Here is a 24,457-nt window from a genome sequence, read left to right on the forward strand (position 1 = left end):
ATGAAGTGAGCAGAACCAAGAAAATATTGTATATAGTGACATCAATATTATTTTAGCAATGATTTTGAGTGAAAAAAGTCACTTTGGCCATTATAAATACCCAAATTAACTATAAAAGACATATGTAGACATATACTGTATGCATATAGAAAAACAACCGTCAAATAGAAGTATATCTTGACTAATTTTACATATATATTACTATATCTATATCTAAATATCTATTTGAGTGTAATGATAATGGTGGCTAGATCTTGGATAGGGGTATGGAGGGAAGAAAAAAAAAGAAAAATACTTCACTTGATAATTTTGTTGTATATTTGAAACGAATAGCAAGTTGTACCCAGTAGATTTGCAGTGTCAGGTATGATCTTTTTTTTTTATTATTGTACTGTTATGAAAATGTTTGTTTTATTCCATAAGTAAAAATTAAATAAAAAGGTATGTTTGCACACACACACACATACATTACATTTATATATACATACATATATACGTGTTGGTTTGGTTTGGTTGGATATATATGTATATGTATTTATTTAACAGTATTTGTGTAAACTCCTTGGTAGCAAAAATTTTTTCTTTTTTTTCTTTTTCTTTTTCTTTTTTTATCCTTCAGTACCTGGCACATGGTAGGCAATTAATTAATTGAATGAATGGATGGACAGAGTTAATATCCTGGATTCCATTCTGGATATCCCCATGCCTCCAAGGATAAATGTTGAAGAATAAGACAAATGTAATTGTTTCTGGACTTATAATTCCTGACATAATTGGTATTAGAAATTCTTTAGTCACCTCTCATTCTCTCTTCTTATCCACAGCAGGACTTGAAATACATTTTGAGGTCACCTAGTTCAGCATCTTCATTAAGCAAAGTTATTCCCATTGTTCATCTTGCTTTAAAATGATTTCTGATTTATTGGAATTCCTACTTGGCTGTTTCCTATAAAGTGTTGATTTTATGGCATTTTTACATTAGCAAAAAAATCTTATGTACAATAAAAAAGGTACTTACTGATCTCAGGAGATATTGTCTTGACAGTGAGAAGTTTAACACTTTCTTTATCTGATTGGGGCCTATTTTTATGAGAAAAATTAAGTTAGGACCAAAGTAATTGGCATGATTCATATATGCAAAAAAGTACATAATATGATGAAAAAAATAGCTATTATGTCTGTACCTATAGTAGATACCATGCCTATTCTTTCAAGCATACACTCAGTCTTTTTGGTCTCTCATTTAACCAAACCAAAAAATTCTCTTCCGTTCTGATACAAAAATTTTCATCAGATAAAGAAAGACATTGTCTCCAGTACTGAAATAGAATGCAAAGGAAATACAAATGTTCTCAAAGATCTGAGTACTTTCTGGGCGCTTGACTCAATGGACGTTGAGTCCCATGTTAGGCCAGTTTCAGATACTTATCAGATATGTGATCCCAGGCAAGTACTAACTCTCTGTTTGCTTCTGTAAAATGGGAATAATAATCACCTTACCTTCCAGCATTGTTTTGAGGAACAGATAAGAAAATATTTTTAAAGTGCTTAGTACAATGATTGACACGTAGTAGGTACTAAAGAAATGCTTGTTCTCTTTCTCTGTTTCCTCTTCTTATCTTTATTCCAAATTCTCCATTCTTAATTCATGTGGGAAGGTATATTGAATGGAAAGAGATTTTTTAAAAAAGTTTTTTGAGTCTCCAAAAGTAAATATCCATAATCATCTATCTTTTTAGATTAAAGTTAATTCAACTTTGCATAAATACATATGTACATTCAAAACTGGTTTGTTATTCTCCTTTGTAACTAATTAGATCTTTTCTCCCTCGTCTAGGCTTTAATGGAGAATCTATTTGCTTTCAACTATTTTATCATTTAAACAAAGACTCTACAATCTTAGTAGATTCCTAAGAATGAGGACATTTAGATCAGTTTCCAAGTATCATATACAATTATTCTTCAAGCATTTACCTAAGGCTTGGTTTAGTCTCATTTACATGCCAATTTCCTTGGGCAAATTCTGTTATAAGATCATATCTTTAAAGGTGAAAGGGATCTTAACAATCACTGAATTCAATCCTCCAATTTTACAAATGAGGAAACTGAGGCTCAGAAAAATAAAATGATTTAGTGGGATTGATTTTTTTCCAACTCAACTCAATGCTATAAAGTATAAAAATTGGAATCAAACCAAAATCCAGCACATTTTCTGCTATACCGTATTCTCTCTCTCTCTCTCTCTCATTCTCTCTCCCTTTCTCTCTCTCCCCCCCGCCCCTCTCTCTTTCTGTGTCTTAATATTGAGAAATTTCCCTTTTCCTCAGGATAAATTTTCTGTATGCCCTTAATATGTTCCCACACAGCATCGTCTTTAAATATTCTTACTTTATATTTGTAATTTCTACACACCTTTATTAATTTGCCAAAATATTCTATGCTTTCTGTTCACTTCTGTATCCTTTCCCATGTTTCCTCTTATGTAGTGCCTTCTCCCAATAGGTATAAGTTCTTTTAAGGGCAGGTACTTTTTTTCTTTTCCTTATTTATATTCTCAGATTTTAAAAATTTGCCTGGAATAATTAGGCACTAAATGAATGTTTATTGTGTGGTACTGTACTTCTAATGAGGAGATTGAGATTCAGGGAAATTAATTAACTAACCCATGGTTTTGCAACTAATATTTGCATTGGGAGCTGCTTTAAGGTTTTTAGACTTCAGACTTCTTATCTTTCTAATATACTTTTCCTTTAAAAATGATAGATTTTAGGGTCATAAGTCTAGAGAACACTTTAGAGGTCATGTAGATCAGAGATTAGCACAGTGTCTGGCATATAGCAGGAACTTATTGATTGATTTATTGATAGTCCAACTTCATCATTTTACAAATGAGGAACAGGAAAGGTAAAGTGATATATCCAAGACCATATATACAAACCAGTCAAATAGAATTTGAATCTGGATTCTATGCATATGAAGCTAGTGAACTTTCTATAGCACCTGATGCCAACTCTTATCAGTCCACTCTAAGCATTACAAACATGGCTATACTTACTGGTCAGTTCCATTGTCTGGTGTACCTGGAATAAAATACAATGGATTATTCAGGTTAGAATTATAGAATTTTCTGGTTATAAAGAAGCTTAGAGATATTTTAGTTCAATACCTGACTTCAGAAAAACAAAATAAAATATGGCTGCAACAACAACAATAACAACAATAATAAGGAAAGATTCTTTATGGTTTTGGAATTCTGTATTGATGTTCCTAGAGCCAACTTATGGTTTCTTATTTCTCATAAACTAGTTTCTTGGATTTGGTTACCCGTCATATAGGGATTTCTGGGATCCTTCTGACTAGGACATATCCAGAACCCTTAGTTCCTAAACAGTGAAGTGAACTCTTGAGTTTTTCTTGGGGCCCACATAGAATGTGGGACTGCACATTCTATGCAGCTGTGTGAGAATGCTACCCATTATGGTGGCTCCTACAAACATCTAATGTCACTCTAGTGCTTCAAGGCACAATGTTTTAAATTATTTTCCAGACAGGAGAATTGGATTTTCCGCTTTCTCCTTTGTGCATTTCTCTTGTGGATGCAAATCATAGTCTTTGCAGAACAGCAATACCGCAAACTCCTGCTTGCAATTATCTCTCAAGGAAATGGTCGGAACTAGCCCTACAAAAACGTCACCCAAGATGTTGCTGATGTTAATAAGATGCAGCTAGGTTCTCAAATGTACTGGGATTCATCTGGTAGAAAACACATGGGGGCATGGAATTTTAGTTTTGTATTGACCATACTGGCAAACAAACACAAGCCTTGTTCCCTGCTTGGGTCTTTGTATTTCACAAGGACCTTGTCTACATACCATACTGTTCTTTTGTGAGTTTTTTTTTTTTTTTTTTTTTTGGGCCATCTTTCTAAAAGGATTATTTTTTTTAGTTCACTCTTTTTTTTTTTTTTTTAACTGTGCCTGAGGATACATGGACTTTTCTATAGCCTTATTTCCTCTTTCATTAATTGCTTTTCCTCTGTGATTATGTCATATTTACATTAACATGTGTATATTGTGTGTTTATGTGTGTGCATGGGCACACACCTGTGCTCCTGTGCTTTATAGGAATTCAATTAAGCCAAGAACCTAATCCTCTTCTCCTCCCCAGAGACTGAGATGGTGCAGAAGGGAGGAAGATTATTTCTTCTATGCATTTTGTAAAGAAGAAGTGAGTTTCTATATGTTCCTTCTAAACTAAATATTCCTTTATAAAAAGGTTGAGAATTTTTTCAAACATATATATATATATATATATATGTCTCTGTATATGCATTAATGTGGGTATGTCCATATGAATATATGAATATGCACATATGTACACACACATAAAGTGGTTTGCATATTAACTCTCTCCAATGATTCAGATTGTAGACTATTTGTCTGTCTACTCATCTTTTGAGATTTTTGTCCATATTCTTCCCAAAGCTTACCAAATTCCACCCAACATTGTGTTTAACATGTCCTGATACCATAAGCATATCAAGAGATCATGTTGACTGTCCATTGTTTATCCTTCATTTTTGCTGTGGATGCTGCCCATATTTTCCTCCTGGCAAATAATTTCTTAAATATATCCTTATTTCACTTCTTTGGAGTTTCTTATTGGTTATGTGTTCAACCTGATCACACTTACCATATATCTCTCCATTACCTTCTTTGTTATACTTATTTTGTTCTTCAGAAGCAGTGATGAGCATAGCTAAATTTCATTAAGCACCCAAAATGGTAGTGTTGTAAAATAGGCCTATACTTGCATGGGTAGCTTGGGATCAGCAAAAGAGGCGGCAAGGTGGATATTTCTGAACATAATCCAGCCTGCTTTCCATCTCCTCAAGATCATTGTCCATCTGTATGGTCTGTTTCAGATGTACAGATTATTGCAAATATATAAATTGTTGTGATGTGAGTAATATCCTAGCTCCTTAATCCACTGTGAAATACACTTATTTTTTCTTTTAAGACATTGAAACCATGTTTGAAACTTGATTAACTCAAGGAATTGAAGACTCAGACTACTGTGTTTCCTGGATATGAAAAAATTAAAAGTACCTTAATTCCCAGGGATGAAAATTAAGCATGTTCAAGACATTCTAAAATTTAAAAATATACATATTGGTTCAGTTTGAAAGGAAATTATTAATAATGTGGGTGTAATTTATCTGTACTTGTGATAAGTATGATACACGAAACAATAAAATCATCAGAAAGCATTTGTGAGACATTTAGAATTTGAATACTTGACTTCTATGAGTTAGGAAGGTAGAAAAAATAGAACTTTTAGGCTTCACTTTGTTTATATTGTTTTTCTGAAGTGAAAATAAATTATTATGAATAGCTGCTTTATTTTTCCTTCTTTTCCCAACCCTCCATTCTGAGTTATAATCCTCCTTGTTAAAGGTATCTTCAATTCATGTATAGATTACTCTCATAAAGTTTTTTTTTTAATTTCAATAGATGGGAGAATAAACATGCATGTCAATAGTCAATGATATGCTTATTGTTGATTTACTTTTTTCTGATGCTAACAAAGTTCAATATATTTTTTATCCTTTTGGCATCATCTTCCACTTTTTTATTAACCTTGTAAATTGCTCCCTTAATATCCACACAATTATATCACTTCCAGTATAATCTTCTTTCACTATATTTGTCCATTTCAATAACTTTTCTCTTCTTCATTCTCTTAAATGTCATTTCGTCCTCTTCTAAAAAAGCGTTTCAGGGACTGTGGTGTTTGTTCCAATTTATCCATCATTATTAATGGAGAAAAAGCTAATAAACATTTATAAAGAGCTAGGGTTACAAAGAAAGGCAAAATATAGTCTCTATTCTCAAAGAGCTCATGATCTTGAACTCATAAGACAGGACAATATAGAAAAAAAAAGAAGTTAAAAGACAATGAGGAGGAAGGAGAGGAGGAGGTATCTAGTGCATAGGGGTTCGTGATGAAGTTGTGAAACTTCTGGGAAATGAGGAGATAGTTTTCCTGGGGACCATCAAAAAATATAGGATCAGGAAGGAATTCTTTGAGGTCTGCAATCCCACTTTTTCCAGTCAGTAGGTGGGAGGGATTCTGGGGATAATAGGTGCTGAAGAGGTGTAAATTTCAGAATTGATGTACTTTTGTAGCATGTTGAGTTTCTGAAAGCTACAATGAAATCCAGAAGAACAGCTAGGTGAAAAATTTTCATTTTTGAATGTTCTTGGATCAATTGAATGGATATATTGCCACACTTTCTTTAAATTGACTTTCTACTTAGCTGCCCTTCTTTGCTTTATGGGGTGACCCTTCTCATATTCATACATTGTTATTTTTCATAAAATTTGCTAGATGAGTTTATATTTTCATCCAGTATTGTCTTTGGTGGCTATCTATGTATTATGCAAATAAATAAGATGTCTAAAGATTAAGGGTAAACTTTTTTGGTCTCCTTGTTATGCTAAGAATTACATGTTGGTTAAACTTTTACATTAAATTATTATAGTTGGTATTGATATCATTTCTGTTGCCCATTTCATATATTTCATTTTCAATTACTTTTTAATATAAAATTTAATAATTTATATTCATCTCATATAATTTTCTTAATCTTCTTTTTCTTCTCATTCTGATTTTAGCTTCAAATCTATGGTCTGACTGTAAAAAGTTGACTCAGGTATAACACCTATATCAATAACAGATCTTTTCTTATCTGTCAAAATAAAGCCAATTTTGTTCCATATATTGTTATATAAGTGCTCTCCACATTCAGTGCTTCCTACCTCCTTTTTTCAGAAAGCATGAAGTGTTCATCATACAGATGAGTGGATCTTTTTTTTTTATTGTAATTCATAAGCTGTTGAACTCATCAATTTCTTTCATTGTTATATAAATTGCAATTATTTCTTTTCATGGTGGTCTTTTTTATATAAATACTTATTATTAATAGTGCAATATATCACTTTTACTTGAAATGTTTCTTGTAGCTTTTGTGTATAGCATAAAACCCACCATACCAATTCCTTCCTCCTCCTCCCTCCTTAAATTTCTCTAAGGAGTACCTATGAACATAAGGAATTCCATGTACCTGTAATTTCTTTCTCTTGGTTTTGCTAATAGTAAAAAAATGTCATTATTGGTAGGATTCAGCTCTCCCAGAAATAAATTTGGCTGTTTCAAGAGGCTCAGATTTCAAGTACTATACCAGGAAACTGAAATTTTCATTGGTCTAAAACCTATGATTCCCACCATTCCTCCCCACTGCCCATTACCATAGAAGCAGAATGGGGCCCCAGTAGAATTGAAAACAATTTTTAATTGTCTTCATTTAATGGGCTGCTATGACTATCCCTTCCCCCCATCATGGGCAGATGGCCAGACCACTCATGCTATACCTCTCTGAAATTAACTAAATTGATCCTTGAAAAACAGACACAGCCTGTCACTCAGTCATATATTTGAAGCTTTTCCAATATGGTACAACTTGCCAGAACTTGTGCTCTGCTGACAAAGCCTTCAGGGTCACCTTTATGCCAGGATGAGCCATGGAAGAAGATTTTATAGAGCATTATAGCCCAGGGGGAGGGGGAAAGGAGGGAAAAATAAACCAACCATTAAAAATAATTTATTCTCACTTGAGAGAAACAATATAAACAAACTGAAACATAAAAGTTCTATTTTTCTGCCTCCCTAACTCATAGAAGTCAAATATTTAAATTCTTAATGTTTCATAAATACCTTCCAATGATTTTATTGTTTCATTTATTATATTTATCACAAGTATAAATAGGTTATGCCTAAATTACTAATAACTTTCTTTCAAACTGGACCAATATATCCATTGATTTTAAAAGGTCCTGAATAGTTTTCATTTGAATTTGATTTTCTCATTTCAATTACAAGTTGACTTTTAAAAAAGTTATTAGCTCATAATATTTATATGATCACAATTTGGTGAATTTCCACATTATCTGAACAATCAATCTACAAGTATTTATTAAGTGTGTGCTATGTGCCAAGGACTGTGCTAGGCTCTGAGAATCTTATTATTCATCAACCTAATTATAAAAGTTCATTTTGCATTTTCACATGCATTATCTCATTTGGTAAGTTCAATACCTTGAGGAAGGTAGTATAGGATCTCAAAAGTCAGTGGGAATATGGGGAATCATCTAGCCTTAACCATTTTTAAATAGAGATCTGTGACCATCTGAGTTTTACTTACTTTCTGTGTCTTCACAAATTTTTACTATTTGCTAAGACATTCCATTTATAGACAATTATAATAGTTAGAAAAATTTACCTCCTATTAAACTTAAGTCTAATTCTGAATTTTTCACAGTTGTATCCTCTTGGTCTTAGTAAAAAAAATTCAATATTTTCCCCATGTGGGCAGTTAATCCCACCTTATACATGTGGAAACTGAAGCTTGCAGAGATGCAATGATTTATCCAAGATCACAAAACAAATGGTGAAACTAGACTTAAGCTAAGATTTTTTTTATTTCAAGTGCAAAGCTTTGTCCCCTATGTCATATCCTCAGATTTTATAGAGAGCTAACAGGATGAATTTTGCTTACTTACGGAGAAATCTCACCCACATACATGCAGAGTTCATTAATTCCTGGCATTCAATGGTATAATGATAATCATGCTGCAATCTCTAATTTTTCTCTTCAAATTAAACGTTATCCATACAATGTTGGCTAATATTGTGATTACTCATTAACCTGTGAAATATATATTACACATGTTTATATATCCTTAAGTTTAAGCTTTTTGTTGTTGTTGTTTTCATTCCCAAATGACTTACTTTTAGATCCTCAAATGAAAACTACTTTGTCAGTATAAAATGTTTTGACTGATGAATTTATCTCCTCATTCTTCATTCACATACTGACAATAATTACTGGCTTTATCTAGGTTATTTGATTCTCCATGAAAGGCAGAATTGGTGATTTGGAAACTAAAAGAAATTAAATTAATTTATGAAAAATGCTATTCCCTCCACCTCTTAGCAACTGTCTAAGGAAACACATTTTAGGTGGTCATAAAGACTCTTCCCACATTCTTCTCAAGAAAGGTGGGAAAGATTGATTTGTTTTCTTCTTGTTTCACACAGAGAGCTGAAATGAATATGGTTGGTTTTCCTTGATAATTGTAACTTGGACTTTCTTTGCCTCAAACCATTTCTGTGCTCTATAGTCATTGATTAGTCCCAGGAATTGCATTTGTGAGTTAGCTAGTAACACTTCACCAGCTGGCAGAGCCCAGAACACTGTGGTTTTGTATGTCTTATAAAAATAATTGCTATTGATTTTTCCACATCTGATAATGGTTTGGTAGGCTTTTCTTCAATGAAATATTTAGTATCAAGAGTGCCATTTTATGTGATATTTAAAAAATAAATATCAAACCAAAATCTCACTCCTTTGAAACACTCTGCTTTTGGTAAGAACGAGAGATTTAGAATTAGAAAGAGCCTAAGAGCCTAAGAGATTGTTTATTCCCTTTGTTTTAGAGATGAAGAAAATGAGCCTCAAAGAGGTTAAATTACTTACCCACAGTCACACAACTAAGTGTTTGAGGCAGAATTTAGTTGGGGATTTCTAATTCCAAATCTAGCACTCTATACATTATGTGGATTTATCATGGCCAAAATACTCCTGACTACAAAAGAGTAATTGTGTTGGATAGCAATGACCCTGTTTGCATGGAGGTGGTGGGTTTAAAAATCTCACTTAATGGTATTATGCATTAAAACATTTACCCAACAGTTCCTTAAATGTTGAAGCATCAACATAACATTGCTAGTCCCTACTTCTATGAGCTTATAGAGGAAGAATGCTTTTTGTCTGGTCATTTGGGAAGAAGGTAGAAAAATTCTCCCCAATCAAAAAAGATATCTTTCTTTCCTTTCCTGTATTATGCATCTTGTACCACTGAGACGTCACCTTGGCAAGGCCCAGGTTAACTTGGGTTGGGCCCTTATCCTACCTACAAATAGAGAGAGAGAGAGAGACAAAGACAGAAACAGAGACAGAGACAGAGACACAGAGACAGAAGAGAGCAAAATAGAGAGAGAGAAAGAGAGAGAGAGAGAGAAGAGAGAGAGAGAGAGAGAGAGAGAGGAGAGAGAGAGAGAGAGAAGAAACAGAGACAGAAAGAGAGAGAAAGAGAGAGATAGAGAGTGCGAGAGAGAGGTGGGGGGGAGAGAGAGAAAGAAAGGAAGAGAGAGGGGGAGAGAGAGAGAGAGAGAGAGAAAGAGAGAGAGAGAGAGAGAGAGAGAGAGAGAGAGAGAGAGAGAGAGAGAGAGAATGAATACATACCTGGATCTGTTTTCCAGCACATTCTGTATAGTCCCACTAGAGTAAATACTGAGAGTGTTATTGCTATCAGAGCAATAACAACTGGCAAAATCACACCTAAAATTAGCAAAGAAACTGGATGATTCAGGAAAACTACTAGGAAATAGATAATAAAAATCTTAACATTAATAATATCTTATATTTATAGGGTACTTTAGAGTCTGCAAAGGAAAATCACACAAACTCATTTGAAATCTTCATAATAATTCTGAGGTAGACAATATAAATAGGTCTTATTATCTGGCTTCTTCTGTTTAATAAAAAGCATTCCCCTCTTTCTTTTCCTTACATGGAGAAAAGTCAATCTTTTTAAATTTAGGCATAGCAATTTTAGTTCATTTAGTTGTATCTTGTCTCAGTGAGGAAAAAGAAGTTAGAAGTTAACAAGAATTTATAGTCTGATCACTGGGGATATGAGAAAAGGGTAAGAGGATGTCACGCATTTTTTGCTACTCAAATTTTTCTCTTAGGTCTTCCCAGACCTAAGTCTAACTTCCTAGTCCCAAGTCTAACATTCTACTTACTATGTACCTAGGTATTAGATAAAGTTCTGGACTTGTAAGCAGGAAGACCTGAATTCAAACCTACTAGTTATGTGATCCTGAGTGAGTCATGTAACCTCTCTTTGACTTAGTTTCCTCATCTGTCAAGAGGAAAGAGGAATCATAAAAGTAGTCACATCTCAAGGTTATTGAGGGCATCAAATGAGATAGTGTTTTCTAAGTGTTTTGTAAATTGTAACATGCTATATGAACACCCAGCTATTATTATGATGCTACCAATTGTTTGGCATGGTTATGTAATGTTAGAAATTGGATCAAATTGCTAATTTAAAAATGATGAATGACACTGTTTTGCATGTTGTTTGTTTTGGTGGTGATAGTGGTAGTGGTGGTGGTGATACTTATAGTTGTGGTTGTTGTTTATTGTTTGCCATTGTTGGTTTTAGGGGTGGGGAAAGAAGCACTTGTTGCCAATCAGCTAGACAGTGTTTTGAGTCAACTCAATAAAAATGATTTTTAATAACTAAAATGAGAAGACATGTATAAAAGGATGTCCAGTGCAGTCAGAAATGGAAGAGGGGTTCTTTAGAGTTTGTGAGGTTCTCCAAATGGGACTATTTCTGTAACTGATTACTGAGCCTTTTAAATTAGTTCCAAAAGAGGTTAATCTAAATATCTCAGCAGAAAATAAAGACAAGAAGATAAGAAATATTTATTTTCTAAACCTAACCAAACCAAATGATATGCAGTTAAAGGAATGTCATACAGTTGATCTATGAATGTATGTATATCAAATAGACAATGTGAATAGATCATCAACTGAGCCCAGAAATAAGTGGAAGAAAGTCTGCATTGGATTTGAGAAATTGTGTAGTATTTTTTAATAGTCCCAAGCTTCTCTCTAAAGTAAAACAAAAGTCACCTTTTTAATATCACATTCTTCTAGTAATGTAAGGCTATAGAGCATCACAGTGTCTGGAGAATTAGTAAAAAGTCATCCAAAACATATTGGAAAGGAACAGGGAGTCTGATTCAGCTACAATATATTACCTGTGAAGAATTGCTTATGAAAAGTAGCCTAAATGATATAGCATCGTAGAAAAGGCACATGGATACAGAATGGGCATGCTTCTTTAAGAATAGCATGGAACACTCAAAATCATTTGACCTGGCAACTAATACGAAGGACAACAGCAAAAAAAGGGCCTTCACCCACTATATTGAAGCAAAAAAAAAAAAAAAAAAGACAGATAGATGCATATGTTGGATGGAATGATGACAATGGATGATAAAGAGAAGACTGAACTACTCAATCCTTCTATTTTGCTTCTCTTTACCAAGAGATATGATATTCATGTGCAAGAGCATAGAACTATAAATACTATAGGAAATAGGGAGCTGAATCTTGAGTTAAGTTACAAGATAACTAGGAATACATTTGCTTTTTTCAATAAGTTAAAGCTGATAGACCCAGAAGGACTCTACAACGTGTCTCCAAATTACTAGTACAACCTGAAGCTGTGCTAAGATTTTAGAGACTCCCTGTATACTTATGAATGCTGAATAAAATAATAGATATGATTCCTGAAATATTGCCAGTGATTTTTTTTATCATAGTTTTTTATTTACAAGATATATGCATGGGTAATTTTTTACCATTGACCCTTGCAAAACCTTCTGTTCCAAGTTTTCCCCTCTTTCCCCCCATTCCCTTCCCCAGATGGCAGATAGACCAAAACATGTTAAATATGTTAAAGTATAGTTAAATACAATATATGCATACATATCCATACAGTCATTTTGCTGCACAAGAAGAATCAGACTTTGAAATAAGGTAAAAATTAACCTGAGAAGGAAATCAAAAATGCAAGCAGATAGAAACAGAAGATTGGAAATGCTATGTAGTGGTTTACACTCATTTCCCAGAGTTCTTTAGCTGGGTGTACCTTTGCCAGTGATTTTTAAAAAAATATTATGATGAATAGGAGAGTTACCACTGGTCTTAGAGACAGAAATGTGTCTCTAAGGAAAAAATGGAGTATCCGTCGATTTTGACTTTGATTCCTGGCAAAAATTCTAGAATGTCTTATTAAAAGAACAGAAAATTTGTGAGTATTTAAAAAGTGAAGCAATTTCTTCCCTTTTATTTCTTTTTTATTCTTTTTTATCAGTGAAATGGGTATATTTGGAGGGTGATAAAATAAAAGATATCAAAAATTAAGAAAAGTTTTAAAAAAACTTTAATAGTAGATACAATGGTCACTAAGAACAAGTAAGATATCTTTAAGAATAGATCATGCCAGTCTCTAACATCATTTCTTTTTTTCTTTTTAACAGTATTACTTTACTAGGACATCAGGGGAATGCCAGACATAGCATTTCTATTTCACCAAAGAATTTGACAAATCTCTCATGTCATCCTTGAGTATAAAAGAGGATGATGTATCATGGATGCTAAAACAGTTTGGTAGATACAGAAATGCTTGAATGATATGGATCTCTCTCTCTCTCTCTCTCTCTCTCTCTCAATCTCTCTCTCTCTCTCTCTCTCTCTCTCTCTCTCTCTCTCTCTCTCTCTCTGTGTGTGTGTGTGTGTGTGTGTGTGTGTCTGTGTGTGTGTGTGTCTGTGGTGTCTGTCTGTCTGAATCTCTCTGTCTTCCTCTCCTCTCCCTAGCTCCCTTTACCTGTCTCTGTCTCACTTTTCCTGAGGCCAACTTTACAAGATGACACAAAGTAAGGAAGGCTGATTAATGTGATAAATAATAGAATCAGGGTCCAAAAAGTGTTAAGTAGATCAAACAATGTGCTAAATCTAAGGAGTCAAAATTTAAGAGGAATAAATGACAACCTTGAACTTGGGTTCATAATATCAATTGTAAAATAGGATGGGACAAATAAAGCCAGAGGATAGTTATATGCACTAAACTTCAGGCCTGGAGTTTTTATGAAATGCAAGCCCAATTTGAGAAAACAATCTGGCATCAGAATCACTGGAAGGTTGCTTTGAGAGTGGCAGAGGGGCCAGAAGTTGTCAGATAAGGGTTTTGCTACTGCTGGTTGTTTAGTCTACCTTAGATCGATCATATCTGTATTTTGTGTTCATTTCTTGGGAGTCACATTTTAGGAAATAAAATGGTAAAGTGAGAGCAAATTCAGAGAGTGGTAAAAGGATAGGAAACTCAGCCATATAAGACTTGAAAGAAAAAGAGATGCTTAGCCCACTGAAGGTGTGAGGGGGTATATGACAACTACCTTCAAGGATGGGAAGGAGTATCATGTAAATAAGAAATTGTGCTGCTTCATTCCAAAGATCATAACCATAGCAGAAGTTCCAGCAAGAGCAAGCTAAAGAGAAATTTTCCAATTTTCTCATTAGGCAGTGAATTCCTTCTTCCTAGAGATTCTCAAGCAAAGTATGAATGACTGACTTCTTAGATCCATTTTATGAGAGACTCCTCTTCTGATACAATTTGGACTAAATGTTTAAGAAACTCACTACAACTTTTGAGATTCTATGATCTTTTAATTCTATAGCTGTTATTTCTGATTAATCCACTTGATGTCAGTCTTGTAACCTTTCTGGGGGAAGAATGGTTTCTGAGCAGAAGGGAAATCTATCATTTTCCTCCCCTCACCAATCCTCCAAATGATTTTTAGCTCCTTTTTGGAAAACTGGGATTGAGCTAAGGTACTTAGGGCTAGAAGAAAATCTGTATTTAAAATCCTCTAGGAATGTAGGTTTGCCTATATCTACGTATTAGCCTTCATATGATGTTATAATTAATATAGAGACTGTACCTATGACACAGTTGTGAACTATTTCCATCACAACTTAAGGCTTCTAAAGAAACAGATTCACCCCACTCACACCCAGCTTCCCCACAGTGCCCCTTCAAAGGAAGAGAAGGCAGGGAAGGAAAGAAGATATATTCTCAATTCAATGAAAAATTAAGAATAAGCTTTTAATATTCAGGAAAAAATGACTTCTATTTAAAATAAAGCAATATTCTTGAAACAATTTGTATCAGTAAGGTAGAATTTTTCTGTGAGCTTCTTTCTTAGAATGTCACAGGTTTTTTGGAACATTTATCGTAATTTCTTATGGGTATTTCCCAGTTAAGAGAAAAAATTCTGGAAAAAAAGGGCTTATGTAATGAAGGGGAGAACACACACACATGTACATATATATTTGCATATACACATATGTGTATATTTATATGATATATTCTTTTATATGTATGAGTGTGGTAGAAGAGAAACGCAGCTTTTTCTGTTCTACTCTTATATTTTCCAAGTCTTACCAAAAACCATCAAAAAAGATTTCTTCCCCACCAGGAAATGAGAATATCTAGTCAATTAATTACTTATGATTGTTTATACTTCTATTGTAAAGCTAGATGCACGTAAATCATTAGATTGAATACACTAAAATTAAAGTAAGGCCACTACTTCCCAATGAAAACATGCCTAAATTAAGATGTATATTTGGATTTCACAGGGACCTTGTTGGGAAATAAAATCATTCCTCTCTTTCATGGGGGCATTCAAGTGGTATAATAGAGCACAGTGGATAGAGCCTGGAGCTAGGAAGACTGAGTTAAAATCTGGCCTCAGACATGTAATTTGTGTGATCTTGGGCAAATCACATTTTCTGTCTCAGTTTTCTTATATGTAATATGGGCATAATAATAGTACCCCCCTCCCATGGTGGTTGTTAGCACTAAATGAGATATGTTTAGAACAGTGCCTGACACACTGTAAGTACTATATATAAATGTTAGCTATTATTATTTAAAATTTTTTTCAATTAAATTAGCAACTTATTGCCCTCACTCTATGGAACAGAACTGCAATTCATGAATTTTCTAATTATTCTTACATGCTTCAGATATTGGCTATTAACACTTAAATGTGCAAATTCTATGAACTCATATGTGCATTGAAGGAAAATAATCAGAAAGATTTTGTATATGTGTGTATGTATTAAACTCAAGGTCTGTTAATGTTCTCTTGTACATGATTTTTGGTGTTTGTACTCTATGGGGCATCTGTGTTCTGTCACATCAATTCAACCTTCATCCTTGGTAGTAATTGCAATGCCCTAGGGTGAGAGACCAATGCAGATTGGATGCTTGTTAAGCTTTACCTCCCTCTGAGGGGATTCTCACAGCAGGGATGCTTAGATTGGTTTTATAATGGGATCTTTGGTTTACTAAGGTTGGAGATAAGGCTACTGGGACTCTAATCACTCCCCTTCTGTTGAACATACCAAAACACATACACACACACACACACACACACATATACATCTACTACCTTTTCCTGACCCCACTATATCTTTTTCCTCAGTCTGGCCTTTGACCACTAGAAAATTCTGAAGATTAGAAAATAAATATTCATATTTACTCACTGGAATAAGAGGAGTTGGTCACAAATGAGCTTGTGTTGCTAGAGTCTGTTAAGGAAAGAAAGAGAGAGAGAGAGAGAGAGATTGTATATTAAGTTAACAAATATTTTCAGTGACAATTGTGGTTTCATAGTCTCATTTCATTATAATGCTCCATTTAAACCATTTGTGCAATAAAATTTGTTATTACTAAAATCTTCTCTCTCCTTTCCTCATCTCCACCCAGGGTCCGTGAGAGATAAAAATGCTCCTATAGGACAATTACCTGTAGATATTAGAAAATAATTGGGTCAGCAACCCTGCAAAGGCCAATGGCCAATTTTTTTCTTACAGACTCAGAGACAAGCCCAGGAATTCTCCTGGGATTCCTGGGGAGAATGAATGGGAAATAATACAGAATCTGAGCTCTCTTGCTTGCCACTTAAATCACTCCCAACCACTGCAAGCAAACAGGAATATCTGGACAGTAAAACTCAAGCAGAAAATTTCTTCTCTTTGTGATATTTCTATGGAATTGCAAATCACTCACATTTTAAAAATCTCATAGCTATATCAAGGAAAGGAAATAAGAGGGGGTCATAATTCTCATTCCAAACCTAGAGAGACACAAACCTTTGGTGCTTCCCTGGTCCTTGATATAGGGTGTGGTAATCATTCCCAAAGTATTTTCTGTAGAAAGAAAACAAATTCAGAGTCAGTGTATACTTCTTAGTTCATCTCTTTGCAAATTTAGTTTTGGGGTTAGATACCTATGAAGTCTACTTCTTGGGTTTAGTTATAATAGTCATTTTGACAATGCCAATTACTATTATTACTACTATTAATACTGCTGCTATTGCTGCTGCTGCTACTATTACTACTGTTGCTAAAATATTATTGAAACTATTACTGTTACTATTATTGCTTTTATTACTGCTACTATTGCTGTTACTACTACTGCTGGGGCTCCTGCTGCTCCTGCTGTTACTGTTACTACTACTGTTATTGTTAATTACAAAACTACTACTACATCTACAACTGTTGCTATTACTACTGCTGCTGCTACTCCTATTGCTATTGCTACTCTGGCTTCAGCTGCGCCGTTCTGCTGCTGCTACTGTTATCATTGTTATTGCTTTTCCTACTATTACTATCATTGATACTGTTACTGCTGCTACTGCTACTATTATCATTGCTACTGCTATTTACTACTCCTACTATTACTATTTCTATTGTTTTTTCTACTACTTACTACTGCTGCTATTATTATTACTATTGTTGCTACTGATACTGCTACTGTTATAATTACTATTGCTGCTGCTACTATTACTTCTTCTACTCCTACTAGTAGCTAACATTTATGTAGCATTTATTATGTTCCAAGTGCTGTGTTAGGATAGTAATAACAATAAAAGTACATAAGACTTCATAGTTCACAAAGCATTTTATTTTACTTGTCCTCCACAACCCTGTGAGACAGGATGTACACACATTATTATCCCTATTATATAAGTAAGGAAACAGCAATGCAACATCAATTTTTAAAAAAATCAATCAAAAATGTTATGATCTTATGTGTCAAACATTGATTTTAGACCATAGACATACAAAGACAAACATGAAATTAAGAAGCATATATTCTGCTATTATTGCAGTGCCCCAGCTGGCAGATTTAGGATTCACATTGAATTCTGATTTCAATGTCATTAATTCCTGAGAACAGTATCTTTGCACATTTATTAAAACCAAAAACCACTGGATGGTGAGACCTTTTCATTTATTGTCAAATATTTTTGATGAAAAAGACCTCATAAGACTTTCAATTTTGTATCTGTTTGGGGGTTTAAGAAGAAAAAGTTGGGGAATGAAGCTTAAGCTTAAAGATGTTGAGAGAGAATAAAACTCACTTTATTCACTTTTTTCTAATAAAGATTAGCTTATATCAAGTGATCAGGAGGAGCCATTATGCTGGCAAATTTCAGCAGTCAATCAGAAACTACTGAGTCTTAGGACACTGAAGCTAGCAAAGCAGCTCTCTGCCTTCAGGCAAACTCCTGTTAGGAATGAATTCTAACTTTATTTAATGTATAATTTGAAATTTCCTTGATTAAATTTAAGAAAATTCCTTTTGTACTCTCCTTAGTGGAAATGGACTATTATAACTTACAACTAGCTACATGGTGCTCTGTGAATTAAAAATTAAATGTTTTTGACCCAGAAATCCCCCTTTTTAAATTAAGCATTAATAAATCTTTTAAATTACAGGTAAGGAGATGTGATTGTGAATTCAACTTTATCAATAGTTCCTATAACTGAAAATCAAAAAGAGATCCAAAACATTCCTCACAGGGATGAACCTGTCATATATAGCTCCCTCTATTTTCCAAGTGATTAAACTTCTTCACAAAATGGGGGTGATGATAATCTTAGTCTCCAATCTTAGCTATTTAGTCAGTGTATATTAACAAGACACCTATTATCTCTTAGGTATATTAGAGCATTTACTTTTTCTTTTTTAGAAATGGGGGTGATATGTGTTCCCATGTCATTTCCCTATCTGTCTGTCAGCTACCTCCTCTAAACTCTAATCTACCAGAGGACAGGACTTATATCTTCAGTTTTATCTGTGTTACTCATAATCCACAATATTACAAATAATTAAATACTGACTAATTGATATAAATGACAACTGTTACATAGATGAGGACAAGACCACATTATCACATCAATGAGACCCCCTCTGACTTGCTATGTGTATTGGCTCTTTCTCTCTGTGCCACCCACTTCCTGGCATACAGTACACTCCTGTGCATTTTTGACATCTGTGGGGGAAGAATACTGTTTAGAGCCTGAATCCTTCTTGCCATGCAAAAGATCTGTGGGAGGAAGCTAGATATATGCCCATAAGAACAAAGAAAAATGTCAGGCTGGTGCGCCAAGCAGGCAGAAAGAGAAAATAATAAATGAAAAAGCAAGAACTAACTGAAATTTCTGCACTTTTCATTGTTGTTTCCAGAGTCAAATGTCTTAGGGAGAGATGAATGTTCTCTAAGCTATGTTTGGAGAGAACAAAATGGCTGATTACATTAATCAATAGTACAAATCCTCAGGGGATTTTCCAAGGGTTAACTTTCAGGACCCCAATATATTACCTTTAGTAATAATATGAATTTGAGTCACACATCAAAATCTAAACAAATTTACTACTAGCTCATATCCAGGTTGGATAGCAGTTCTAACACTGAGGATAGCAGGTTGAAAGTATATCTCCATGCTCTTGCTTGCATTTCTCTTTTCAGTATGACCACTGGAAGTTGCTGCTCTAGAGGGAAGGAAATAGAGTCAACTCTTATAAAAAGGGGAAACCAATTTCAGTGAAGGAAAATTTGCATTTTGAGCACTTTACCTGGGTCTTCCTAGTAGACAGAATCATAATATCCTCTTAATGGGAAATAGAGTTACACATGAATTATCTTTGTGTATTTTATTGTCAAGCCATAACTAAAATGAAAAAGATAGACTTTGTTCCAGATACCAGAATATGAGGGATAATACCTCTATGATGTGATTTAGCCATTTCCTATTTAGTCCTCTACTGGCCCAAAATCTCCTCAGTGGTAGAATGAGAATGAGAATGGAAGTAAAGATGGGTCCCAGGCCCAGCAGACAGAATTATGTTATGCTTTTAATGGCAAGTAGAGATGTACCTTGACTATTTTAGTATCTTATTGTAGAGTCATAAATTGGATCCGATAGAATAGGGCTTTTCTCTAGGTGCCAATACCTGCAAGGCTTATGGTATCACCTTGCTGTGGTCTAAGAGCTGTCATGCTCTCACTCATTTTATTTCTGTTGGTCATTACTAAATATATATTTATTAACCTCTTATTATATACCAGGCAAAGTTATAAATTTTGGAATTATGAAAAAAGGAAGAAATAATTCTTGTTATCAAAATGTATACATTACAATTGAAGAGACAATATGTAAAAAACCTGGCAAATACTACATATATATGATATATGCACTATTTGTTAGATAAATTAGATTAGATGAAAATTAATTTGAGAATAGAAGGCACTAACTGCTGAAGGGATCAGGATATGCTTCCTATAAAATGAGAGATTTTAGCTGAGGCTTAAGGGAATCAAGAGACACTGGGAGATGGACATGAAAGGAAAACACATTTCATACATGAAGGGAATAATCAGTGCAAAAATGTAGAGACAGGAAATGAAGTATCATGTTTAGGGAATAACAAGTAACTGGATTGGGGAATTTGTGGGAAAGGATAAAGTATGACAAGATTGGAAAAATAGAAATGGAATGCTTATGAACAGTTGCAAATGTCAAAAGGAGGCATTCATATCAGATCCTAAGGGAACATGGAATCACTGGGGCTCATTAAATAAGAGAGGTAGCCCTGGTCAAATCTATGCTTTAGAAAAATTGTTCTTTTTGTCCCACATTTCTCCTCACTTCAACTTATCTTCTACTTCGCTTCCAAGGTAATATAATTAACATAGACACTAAGCCCAAGTGAAGATTTTTTCCCTTTTCTTTTTTAGGAGACATAACTGATTTTGTAGGTAGAAGGGAAGGAGCCAGTAGAAAGGGAGAGCTTGATGATCAAATAGGGATTATAGTGAGATGATCTGCTAGAGATTATAGGAGAGGATGGGATTAAATGTATGTGGATGGGGCAGTTAGGTGGCACAATGGACAGCCCTGAAGTCAGGAGGACCTGAGTTCAAATGTAACTTCAGACACTTAACACGTCCTAGCTGTGTGAACCTGGTCAAGTCACTTAACCCCAATTGCCTTACGGGGGGAAAAAGATGTATATGGGGGGGGTGGAGAAAGGAAGGACAAGGCAAGGAAAGGGGTACTTTTTCAGCTGAGATCAGAATGAAACAGCAAATAGTGATGGAAGACATTTGAAGGATCTAACATGAGCAAGATAGGAGAAGGGACAGTTCTTAGTGAATGGTTTCCAGTTTTTAAAATTGAAATATGAGGCAGATGGTAGAAGCAAGATGATGGAGTGAAAGGAAGCAATATAGCCAATCTTTCCTTCGCAAATTTCTCCAACAGATTTAGAAAATGCATCAGACTGAATCCTAATGGAAAAATCCAGAAAAAAAATCATAGTGAATCATTTGTCCCAACTAATTCAGCAATAGGAGACAGACAAGAAAGTCTATGGAAACTGAGGAAATGTTGGACAAAAAAAGGATGCTGTGTGGGGTACTGCAGAACCAATGAGGAGATTGGACACTGGAGCATGAAGAAGCCCTAGATCCACACTAGGCTCTTACATATCCATACTAAGTTATGGTGATGGAGACCTATGCAAACTGGCAGCAGTATTGGCTATAACACAGTCCTTAGTCACATAGGCAGGTTGGAGCAAAAAAGGGGCTTATATAAGGGAGTGCCATTCCATGATGGGGGTAGTGGTGTCTTGAACTGTATTTGGAGAAAAGAGGAAGCTTAGAAGCCAGCAGTAGTAGCAGCAGCAGTATGACTCAAAACTCAAATGCAAAGCAAGGTCTCATTTCCAACTTCTAGGCCAATCTATAGTAGAAGAATAACTAAAATAAGAATCCCAGATGAGAGCAGAACCTACTTGAGGTCCCAATCAACAGAGCTTTTGAGTTGGCTGCTAGAGATGGAGGCCAGCACCAGTCTATTCTTGTATAGATTTAAACTCAAGTCAGAAAGTCGCAGAGCTTAGACTGGGAGGCAACAATCAGATTTTGCTTCGGACTATTTTGGGAACACTAAAAACTTTCAGATCTCTAGACTGTTCCTGAAACCCTAGAATAAAACAATACTCAATAATCCCATGAAAATATCAATAAATCAGCCTATTCCTTCCCTCCAGAAATGTGGTAGATTCTAGGATCTAACATTGAGTTTGAAGCCAAGAAATAGTCTGGTGAAATGGTCAAACCAGAAAAGAACTCTGCTATAATGAGCTATTGTGGTATCAGGGATATTCAAAACATGTAATGCAAAAAAAGAATGATTTCATTCTATAAGTAAACATATTTATAAGCAAAATTTCAAAGATTAAAAATAGCTTGAGCATAAATTCAGAGAATTATTAGAAGATATTTAAAAAGAGAATTAAAATATTTGTTTAAAGAGAATGAGAGTGTTTGAGAAAAACTTTAGAAATGAGATCTATGGAAGAAAGAACTGAAATGGAATCAATAGTTTGACACAAAAGTACAAAACCTACTCAAACAACAAACTCAATGAAAATTAACATGGATCAAACAGATGCTAATATCTGTATGAGGAAATAACAAATATTAAAACAAAGTTGAAAGACTGAAAAAATAAAAGATGTAAAGTATCTCATAGCAGAAACAACTGACTTGGAAAACAAATCAAGGAGAAAAAAAAATTAAGAATCCTTGAATGATCTAAAAGTCTATTAAAAAAAGCAAAACAAAACAAAAAACTCCTAGACATTATATTTCAAGAAACTTTCAAAGAAAACTTTCCAGATCTCTTAGAATCACAGGACAAAGTAGAAATAGACACCAGATGCATCCCAAAAGAGACCCCAAAATAAGAACTTCCAGGAACATCATGGCTAAAATCCAAAGCTTCCAGATCAAAGAAAAAAAAATACTACAAACAATCAGAAAGAAGAATTCAAGCATCGAGGAGCCATAGTAGGGATCACACACAATTTAGTAGCTACCATTATAAAAAAAAATGTAGAACTTGGAAAGCCATATTACAGAAGGCAAAGTATATATGCTCACAGACAAGAATACAGACCCAGCAAAACTGCATATAATGTTGCAGGAGAAAATTGTATCCTTAATTGAAAAAGAGACCTTCTAAGCATTCCTGATAAAAAGACCAGAGCTTCTGAGAAACTCTGAAGTTGAAACATGAAGGTGAAGAGAAACATTAAAAGGTAAATATCAATGAGTAATGATAAAGGACTAATCAAGGATGAACTACTTGCATTTTAATATGGGAAGATGAGGCACATGTTGCCACTGATCTCTATCATCCCCAAGGTTCATAGAAGGAGTACATTTAGTCAGGGTGTGGGAGTAATTCTATTATACCTTGATGATATTAAAAAACAATAGAAAAAGAAGACAGATACCTGGGATGGAGAAAGGAGGGGAAACAAAGATTAGGGAAATTATCTCATATAATCAGGCTTCAAAAGTAGAAAAATACAAATAAGGAAGACAGGAAATGAGGAGAGGAAGTGGTTGACATTTGAACCTTAACCTCCTCTAAACTGGTTAAAAGAAGGAAAAAATATACACCACATACATATGTGCACATGTACACACACACACACACACACACACACAACTTAAGTATAGAAATACACTCAACACAGAAAGTGGAAAGGGATAAAGGGGTTAGGGGAATTAGAAGGAAAGCAGATTGGGGAGAGATTAGTTTAAACAAAACATATGCTCAAAAATATAGCTCTTCAAGTTGGCAAAGAATGGGAATCTGAGAGTGTGACTATATATTAGGTGATATATTGAGATGAGCAAATTATGGTATATAAGTATGACAGAATAGTACTGTGATGAACTTGTATCAGTTTAGTGATCAATCAGGATTCCTGAGGATAAATGAAGAAATATGCTACCCCTACCTGATAGAAAAAGAAAGGACTCAGAATGCATAATGACACATATTTTTTTAGGACATAAATGATAGGTGAATTTGTTATGATTGATTATATATGTTTTCTATGGTTCCAGAAGGTAGATTTGGATTTTGGTTGATTAAAACTATGTGTATATGTGTGTATGCATGCACAAACAGATACACATATGTAAACATTTATATAAGCATAAATGCACATACACATACACAGAAACACATATGTATTTCAGGAGCTCTGATCAGCATAGTGATTTGATCAGGCACATTTCTTGAAGACTCATGACATAAAAAGTTGCTTGTTTCTGACAAATAGGTGAGGAAATCAGAACGTTGAGATACACACACACACACACACACACACACACACACAACACTGGACTGTGAGAAATTTTATTTTGCTTGACCATGTATTCTTGTACTATAATAAGGATTTTGCGTTTCTTATTCTTTCTCAATGGGTGATAAGGGGAAGGAAGTGAGAGGGAGAGAAGGCTGATC

The 24,457-nt window shown here is 34.4% G+C and overlaps 1 protein-coding gene across 5 annotated transcripts in view; it reads right to left on the reverse strand.

Annotated features, from left to right (window-relative positions):
- EMCN (endomucin) overlaps positions 1-24,457 on the reverse strand; it is a 166,017-nt gene that overhangs the window by 29,266 nt on the left and 112,294 nt on the right. For 4 of the 5 annotated variants that reach the window (XM_051966413.1, XM_051966410.1, XM_051966409.1 and 1 more), the window contains 5 exons: positions 16,928-16,984; positions 16,319-16,363; positions 10,367-10,462; positions 3,056-3,080; positions 1,019-1,080 (listed from right to left, as the gene is read on the reverse strand). In XM_051966413.1, coding sequence (XP_051822373.1) covers positions 1,019-1,080; positions 3,056-3,080; positions 10,367-10,462; positions 16,319-16,363; positions 16,928-16,984 — 285 coding nt within the window. The remainder of the gene's footprint in view (positions 1-1,018; positions 1,081-3,055; positions 3,081-10,366; positions 10,463-16,318; positions 16,364-16,927; positions 16,985-24,457) is intronic. The other variant, XM_051966412.1, reaches the window with a different exon arrangement.

Source organism: Antechinus flavipes, chromosome 6, assembly GCF_016432865.1.
Source record: "Antechinus flavipes isolate AdamAnt ecotype Samford, QLD, Australia chromosome 6, AdamAnt_v2, whole genome shotgun sequence".
Lineage (NCBI taxonomy): Eukaryota > Metazoa > Chordata > Mammalia > Dasyuromorphia > Dasyuridae > Antechinus > Antechinus flavipes.